Source organism: Colius striatus, chromosome 2, assembly GCF_028858725.1.
Source record: "Colius striatus isolate bColStr4 chromosome 2, bColStr4.1.hap1, whole genome shotgun sequence".
Taxonomy (NCBI): Eukaryota; Metazoa; Chordata; class Aves; order Coliiformes; family Coliidae; genus Colius; species Colius striatus.
The window spans coordinates 63,375,914-63,384,156 of record NC_084760.1 but is presented as its reverse complement, the minus strand read 5'-3'; the positions used below and the strand labels follow the sequence as shown (position 1 = coordinate 63,384,156).

The 8,243-nt window shown below is 48.4% G+C and overlaps 1 protein-coding gene across 2 annotated transcripts; it reads left to right on the top strand.

The window, feature by feature from the left end:
* Positions 1-4,069: 4,069 nt before the first annotated feature.
* Positions 4,070-7,965, top strand: CITED2 (Cbp/p300 interacting transactivator with Glu/Asp rich carboxy-terminal domain 2). Of its 2 annotated transcripts, none has more exons than XM_061990943.1 (2): positions 4,070-4,372; positions 5,129-7,965. In XM_061990943.1, exon 2 carries the CDS (start codon positions 5,136-5,138, stop codon positions 5,862-5,864), a length of 729 nt encoding a protein of 242 aa, XP_061846927.1. In that variant the 5' UTR covers positions 4,070-4,372; positions 5,129-5,135; the 3' UTR covers positions 5,865-7,965. The 2 variants fall into 2 exon arrangements, with proteins under 2 accessions (XP_061846927.1, XP_061846926.1); XM_061990942.1 differs by having other exon boundaries at positions 4,070-4,476.
* The last annotated feature ends 278 nt before the right edge of the window (positions 7,966-8,243 follow it).

Here is an 8,243-nt window from a genome sequence, read left to right as displayed (position 1 = left end):
CAAATCCTTCACAAAGTTCCTTGCTCTGGCTAACTCTTTACTTTTAAAAAAGATCTGTTGCTAACAAAGACACTGGTATGCCTAGATCTCAGCAGATTACCTTGCGAAACCTGTCCAAGAAAAAAATTAGTCCCATGCTGACTACTGGAGATGGCGCATGTGCTCACTCTCTCTGCATTTATGCCGACTCTCTCATGTCAGACAGCTGTGAGTAACACAGTACAGGTTTGCTTTGACATCACTCCAGTAATTCCTTGCAATGTAATGCCACCCCTGAAAGAAATCCCCAGTGGGTGATCTCTTCCACACTTTGGCTGCCTACCTGTACATCAAATGCACTGCCTCATTGAATGCTGGCCCTCCCTGCGAGAGATGACTGTTGAATTGGGAGGGCAGATGCTCAGCACTGGCAAATGCCTGGCTGGTGTCTGGAGGACCAGCAGAGAGCTGTGATGGCTTTGGAAAACTTGTGCCTGGTATCAAACTAAGTGAACCAAGATAATCCTATGTTTTCTGCCATAGTCTGGGCTTTGGTGCTATTGAAACAGACAAATTTGCCAAGGTAACTCCTTCCCACCTGGATACTCAGAGGATTTCATGCCCCTGACTAATTTTGTGTCCACTCTTCCCCCTCAATCATGTAAGAATAGATCTCTCAGTAAAGCATATCAGAAAATGGAACTCCCTTCTAGTCAAAACCCCTGTGTTTTCACCCTGCAGGCAGAAAAGCCCCTCTGTTTTTCTCACAAAGAGAATTCCAGGACAAAAAGAAAAGGAAAAAAAAAAGAAAAGAAAAAAAAAGGCATATTGAGAGACAAAAACAGATTTCTCTGCTTCCTGGGTGCCCATCTGGAACAAACTTGTCACTTTCATTGTTTTTCCTCAGGGTGGGCAGTGAAACCAGTGGCAGTCATCCAGTTCAGCATTAGTAAAGGGAAGAGCCAGGGACCTCCTGTCACTGGAGGGAAGTTCACTCTTCCCTCCCAAGTGCCAGGTGCCTCAGGGAAGGGTGGGATTGAAGAAAGTCATGAGGACACCAAAAGAAAGAGCAGCCAGAAAATCATGACTTGTCTTCTCAATAGCAGAGTTTAATCGTTTCTACAGAAAGGGCATTTCTTCCAGTATATCATTATAATATAAACTTTCCTATCAGATAACCCTAGCAGATGTCCCGAACTGGGTTTTCCTGACTGCTTTGTCTCATCATGGGAGGGAACACATAGAAACTCACCTCCATGGTGATCCAGGACAGACAAGTCACAGAGAATTAGCAATGATATTTTCAGAGTTGTAAAAAAGGATCTGGAGATCCAAGCCCCCAGATACCCATCAGCCTGTGTATCTTGTCCCAGTGATATATCCCCAGAACTAGAAGTATTCAATTGGCTTGAACATTTCCAGTAAATACCTGGAAAAACATAATCTAGGATTCTCCTTTTTAATTTTCCTTTCCTTTGTTTCACTGCACTCTGCAGATGTTCCATTCTGGAAGGAGTGAGCAGGGCCACATCCGCAACCCAGCCTCAGCGTCTGCCTGACCTTCCCATCCAAAATGTTAACATCCAACTTAGGATCCATCTTTTCCCATCTTTTCCATTATCAATTTGATATTTCCCAGTGATTCTTCCTAGATGAACACAGCAGTCCACATTCTGCTTTCAACTCTACTCCGACTCTTCACTGAGAAGCAACTCCATGAACCTTGCTGATCTCGTTCTTGCCCCTGGCCATCTCCAGCATTCTCCCAGTTCCCAGTGCTCTGCTTTCTTGCTGTTTGACTGAAGAGTCAACTCAGGTATGCAGAAGACTTTGAAGAATATGTGTGAAAAGATTTCTTTAATCTTTCTAAGCTGTGACTTAGATCAGGAGAGGTAAATAGAGGGGATTCGGGGCTTTCTGCTAGCTCAGCAGTGACGGACTCCTACTTTGTCCCTGCATTCTCCTAGCTGCCTGTCACTAGGCTTCCAGCCATTTCCTGGAAAGCAACCAACTGATTGTGTTTCCACTTTGCTATGGCCATAAACAATGACAAACTTGGCTCACCTGGCATGGTTCTGCTGAGGCTTATCTGGACCCCACTGCAACTCCCGACAAAGAAGCTCCATCCTGCCCAATTCTTTATAGGTGGGCTGAAGACAGGTTTCCTATGAGTGAGGTGCCATGGAGGCTGTGACTTTCCTGTTATTGCTTCTGGCAGTCTCATGCAAATTCTCCATAACTCACTTTAGCAAGCTGGCAGCTTCCAGTGTCTGAAAGCTGAAAATTGGAAAGGGCATTTGCAGGACAGTGATATGATGTGTGCTTGGCTTTAAAAATGATCACAAAATTTAGGCAATGGAGAGCAAAAAGGCATACCAGTATCACCATGGATATGTAACATTAAACAAACCACTTGTCATGATACACAGCTGTCTACTTGCCAAATGGAACAGGATCTTCTTATTATTCATTGTTTTGCCTTGCAAAACCTGTACAATCACGAGAAGGAAAAATCTCCAGAAAGGTACTGTCACTTTTCTGACCACCTCTGGTCAGACTGCATGTCCCAGTTCACCGTCTACCTACTCACATGCATTTGAAGACCAAAAGGTAAAATCGAGGTGGGCACCCTGCTTAATCGCTGCAGGAAAGGAAGCTGCAGGATGCGATCACTTCCTCAGAATAACTGTGGCACTTGCACGGCTTCCTGTCCTCCCAGAGCTTTGGCTCAATCCCTGCTGCCCCTCACACTTGGAGTGTCAGCCGGCATCTCCTATGTGCCCACCCACTGCTGCCTACCAACATGGTTTTCTTGAGGACTACACTAGCCATGCAGGGAATTGCCCTTCTCCCCACATCTGCCATACCCCACTGTGCCCAAGAACGAACTTCTGCCTCCATCCCAGAGAAAACAAGGTGAAAACAAGGATTTTCTTTTTTTTTTTTTTCCCATGCTTGCTCCAGGTTTTCCTTCTGGTTGCCTGTGAGGGCTTTGCTCCTCCCTTCTGCCTCCATCCCAGAGAAAACAAGGTGGACTTAACTCTCCTTTTGGTTTAACCTTCACAGTTCAAAAGGGAGTGAGAGGGCTGCCACAGAGACAGCATCTTAAGGCATCCCATTTGCCTTCATCTGTGCCTCACCAAGGACATTCTGCATCAGTGTATCTTAGTGGGATGTGTGGAGAAGGAAACCCAGCTCAGTCTATGTGATGGCCGCTTATTTTTCCTGTTCAAGGAGGTGTCCTGCCTCCTTCTGCCCCTTCAGCGTGACTGTGGGTAACTGAGAGGGGGGAAGCAGAGAGGAGGAGCAGAAAGCCAGGCAGAGACATGGTTGAAAATCCACCCAGTGCTCTCCTGCGGCAGGCCTCCTTGGGCCCCCTTCAGCGAGGATGGTGGATCTGGAGCAAGAAGCAGAAGTGCTGATATTGAGGGCCAGGGACAGAGGATGGGGAGGATTGCATGTGTGGGTCTGCCAGTGCTGTGAGGCAGGGCACTGTGTGACAGGGTACTTCACCTTTGCAAAGCATGTACCCACTCGCGGTGCTCCACATGTTCTCTTCTTCTTTGCCATTCCAAGAAAAACAATCATAAATGATGCTAATAAACCTCATCAAACCGGCCAAGGGCAAGAGTGGGTGGGCGCTCGTCCTGCACACCCCGGGTGGCTGTGGGGCAAACAGGCTAGATGGAAGGATGTGGCGGGAGTGTGCGGGCACCACCACCCCACCCCCCCATCCCCCCCCCCCGCACATCTCCCGCGTGCGGAGCCTGTGTCTATGGAAAAAGGTGGATCTCGGAACTCGCCTCCGGGAGAGGGGCCAGAGCCGACGTTGCCCACGCGGGTGCGGAGGTCTCAGGTCCCCAGGGCCGGGCACCTGCACGGTGTCGGCGGAGGCGGCGCCGGAGCGTCCGGACCCACGCGTGTCCGCGCCTGCCGCTCCGCAGCGCCACGAGCGGAGAGGGCGCGGACGGCCGGGGCCGTGGGCTGCGGGTCGCGCGTGGCGCCGCTCCCCGCCACGGAGTCCCGCTTTGTTCCCGGGGGGAGGCGCAGCCTCGGGACACTCGTGTGGCCCCGGCGCGGGAGTCGGGTGCTCCGGCCGCCCTCCCGAGCCGCCGGGACCGTTTCCGCGTGTCCTCCTGCGCGCGTGTGCCCCGCTGCCTGCGCGCGCGGGGTGTTGGGTTTGGGTGGGATTTTCTTTTTTTTTTTTCCCATGCTTGCTCCAGGTTTTCCTTCTGGTTGCCTGTGAGGGCTTTGCTCCTCCCTTCTGAAATCCTATATTAGCTGTGGCCAAAGCCGGGTAAGGAACAGAGCTCATTGTTGGCAAGTGCCGATGAGCCTCGCAGAGGAGTGAGCAGCGGCTCCGGGGCTGCGGCAGCGATCGCGGCACCGTCACGTAAGCGCCGGGGAAAGAGCTGGGGAAGCCCTCTCTATGCTGGGTGACTTTTACTGACTGATTTCGCCGCCACCTTTAAAGCAAAGGAAGAAAGAAGCCGGGAGGTGAGTGCGGCGGCTCTCGTAGCTGGTGCTGGGTGTCCCTTTTGTGTGCAACAGGAAAAAGGAGACTGCTTAAACACGCGAGGAAAGGTGTTTCTCAGCTTCCCGGCTTCACCTCCTCAGTTGTGCATCCCTGTATTTTTTAAAATTCTTATTTTTTACCAAATTAATTGGGACTTGATCCCAAAAGTTGCTGACAGCTGCTAGGTGGGACTGGCCGATGCTTTGCTCGTTCACCGCGAGTTAGCCAGCGTGCCGTGGAAATCCGCTGCCTTCCCTGGCGAAGCCGGGGGGCTCGAGCGCCTTTCGGCCGGGCGGGGAGGAGGCGGCTGTTGCCGTATGCAACACTTTCCGCTGATGGGTATGCACAAGTTGGAGCGGGAAGGCGTGTTGCTCGCCGGATTAGCGGAGAGGACTGGGCTTTTCCCACCGCAGGCTCATCTTTTTATTTTTTCCTTTGTACTCCACGGTAGAGCCGCCGAGGCAGGGTTTTCCTTTTTTTTTTCCTAACCCCCTCCCTCCCCGGAGAAGGAGAGGCGGGCGGGACCGTCCGAGTCGTTTCTCCCAGGGCCAGGCAGATGCAGGCGGTCCAAGAGAGGGTGTCTGGGTGTCCGAGGGTCTATTTTCTTAACGTCTTCCCACGCTAACTTTCCAGGTGGGCAATGGCAGACCACATGATGGCCATGAACCACGGGCGATTCCCCGATGGATCCGGCGGGCTTCACCACCACCCAGCGCATCGGATGGGCATGGGGCAGTTTCCCACCCCCCACCACCACCACCAGCAGCAGCAGCCGCCGCCGCAGCAGCACGCCTTCAGCGCCCTGATGGGCGACCATATACATTACGGCGCTGGGAATATGAACGCGAGCAGCGGCGTGAGGCACGCCATGGGCCCGGGGAGCGTCAGTGGAGGGCACCCGGCCGGCAGCATGCCGCCCACCGCTCGCTTCAGCGGCTCCCAGTTCATGGCCCCCCCCGTCGCCAGCCCGGGAGGGCAACTGAGCGCCAGCATGCAGCTCCAGAAGCTGAACAACCAGTACTTCAGCCACCACCCGTACTCCCACAGCCACTACATGCCGGACTTGCACCCCGGCAGCCACCAGCTGAACGGCAGCAGCCAGCAGCATTTCAGGGACTGCAACCCCAAGCACGGCGGCAGCGGCGGCAGCAGCGGCTTGCCTCCCGCCGTCCCCCACGTCCCCGCGGCAATGCTGCCGCCCAATGTCATAGACACTGACTTCATCGACGAGGAGGTCCTCATGTCCTTAGTCATCGAAATGGGGCTGGATCGCATCAAGGAGCTTCCCGAGCTGTGGTTGGGACAGAACGAGTTTGACTTCATGACAGACTTCGTTTGCAAACAGCAGCCCAGCAGGGTGAGCTGCTGATTCATTTAAAACAAACAAAGGACTTTCTATCGGTGCGAATGAAAACATTCCCCCAGACACGGTGTCTCACTTTTCAGGGCTTGAAAAGGTGAGAGTCTGGAAAGCAGAGTCAACTATGCGCTTGTATAAATTTTTTTTTCTTCTTCTTTAATCGCTGACACTTTTTTTTTTTTTGTAGCTTTTGACATTCACGTCCCCTCCCGTAGTAATAATTTCTAGCGAACTCTGCCTTTTTATGTTGGTCGCCCCCCTCCCCTCCTCGCACTCTTCATTTCCTCGCAGTAACGTGCCCATAATTCCCACAGTGCTGAACTGTTAGATATTAATCTTGGCAAATTGCTTAATCTTGTGGATTTTGTAAACGATGATTTCCAATGACTTGAACCGCATTCAGATTCTGAGTGAACAGGGGAAAAAAAATATTGCATTAGTTGGTTGCATGAACTTTGAAGGGCAGATACTACTGCACAAATGCTGCCATCTTGCTTAATTTTTAACTATGCATTGCAGTGCAGACTAAGATTTCTTCTTTTTTTTCCTTTTTTTTTTTTTTTTACCTTTTCTGAATACACTAAACTGGAAGCTTAACAGATGTGGGCCAAACCTTTCCAGATCAGGAAAAGTGATACTGTTACTTTAAAAAAGTCTGCTACCCATTCCCCCTCCCCCATATGTACAGACAATAATATGGTGTGGATGGAATGTTGACTAGTGGCAAACATTTCACAGATTTTTTTTTTTAATTATTATTTTGTTTCTGTCTTCAGCATTTTGACACTGTGCTAATATAGTTTATTCAGTACATGAAAAGATACTACTGTGTTGAAAGCTTTTCAGGAAATTTTGACAGTATTTTTGTACAAAACATTTTTTTGAGAAAATATTGTTAATTTATTCTATTTTAATTTGCCAATGTCAATAAAAAGTTAAGAAATGCTTTAGTTTTTCTAGAAGTCATTTACCAATATTTTTCTTCAAAATTCTTCCCCACTGTCCCTGGTAAGTAGAGCATCTATCCGTACAACCCTGTCAGTGTGCAAAAAGACATTCCAAAATAGAAGGTACACTACACCCATATATATGTCATGGTGAACTCGGTAGGTGAGCGGGATTTGAACATCCTTACAGCATAAAGCCTCATACGTAACATTGTATTATGCCTGTCAGTGTGGTTTTATGAAAAATAAAAGTTGCCGTCACGCAACTTTTTTGTGACTTGCCAACATACTTGCTTTAAATGTAGTTGTCCAGAGTTATGATGCATAAAGTATTTATTATATTTATCTATTAAACTTGTAATTTTATAAATCTGCTTTCATTTATATAGTAGACTCTGTTCTTTTGTATATTTGTTAATCTCACCTGGAAGACCTATGTAAAAAGGTTGAGCACTTCAAGTGCAAGTCTTTGTAATTTGGGACAGGGGGAGGGTGGTGGATGTTCTCCTGTCCATCTTGCCTCACAGGATCAACACAGGAGGTTGCTGCATCAAGACAGATCTGCATCACACCAGAGCTGGTTGAGTTTCATTTCCAGTGACCTCGGAGAAAGGGCATATATCCTTAAAATACTCCACCGTGGGACATCTCAGATCCCTTTCTGCCAGAAATTGCTACCAGATAATGCCACTGAAACAAATTCATACAGCAATTCTACTTTAAAATAATTGTGAGAAAAACGCCCGTTCTTATAAAGCAATTGACATCTTGCTCCTTTAGTGCCAACTTGTTGCAGCCTTCTGCCCCTGCTCGGCCTTTGGCAAAGCTCCTGCACAAGCTATTACTTCGTTGAGGACTGTGGGATCAGGACCCCGATAATACATGTAATCTTGTTTAGCCACGCTTCCTGAGTTCAATACAGGAGTGATACCACTATGCTTTCTTTTTCCTTACTTTTTCATCCACTTCTTCTGAATTTATTAGGAAGAAAACCAGCATAGTGGATGTAGTTAAATTTCATAACTGGGCAAGTAAATGGGGCAGGATATCACCAGACAATCGGAATGTAAATAGCAGTGTTTTGAATTGAGCTGGGAAATTAAACTGATTACTATTGCTAAAACTGTCCCAGCTGGTGAGAAAAGTGATACTTTGCCTTACAGACATGAAGCTGCTAATATGTTTTATGAATGTATTTTTTTTTAATAAAAAAAGCTTGTCTTAGCAATATTAAAAAGAAGAAGGTGTACACTTTGGGAAAACCTGACTAAATGCTCTGCAGGCAGTAAGAGCCCATTCTTAAGACAATTTGTCACCCAAGAACTTAAAAAAACAGCTTTCTGGTTTCAGCCAGTGACTGCTAATGTTTTGTGACAGCAAATTTAACATCAAATGGTAGAGAATCATAACTTAGCAACTCACTAATAACATAAGAGGCTGT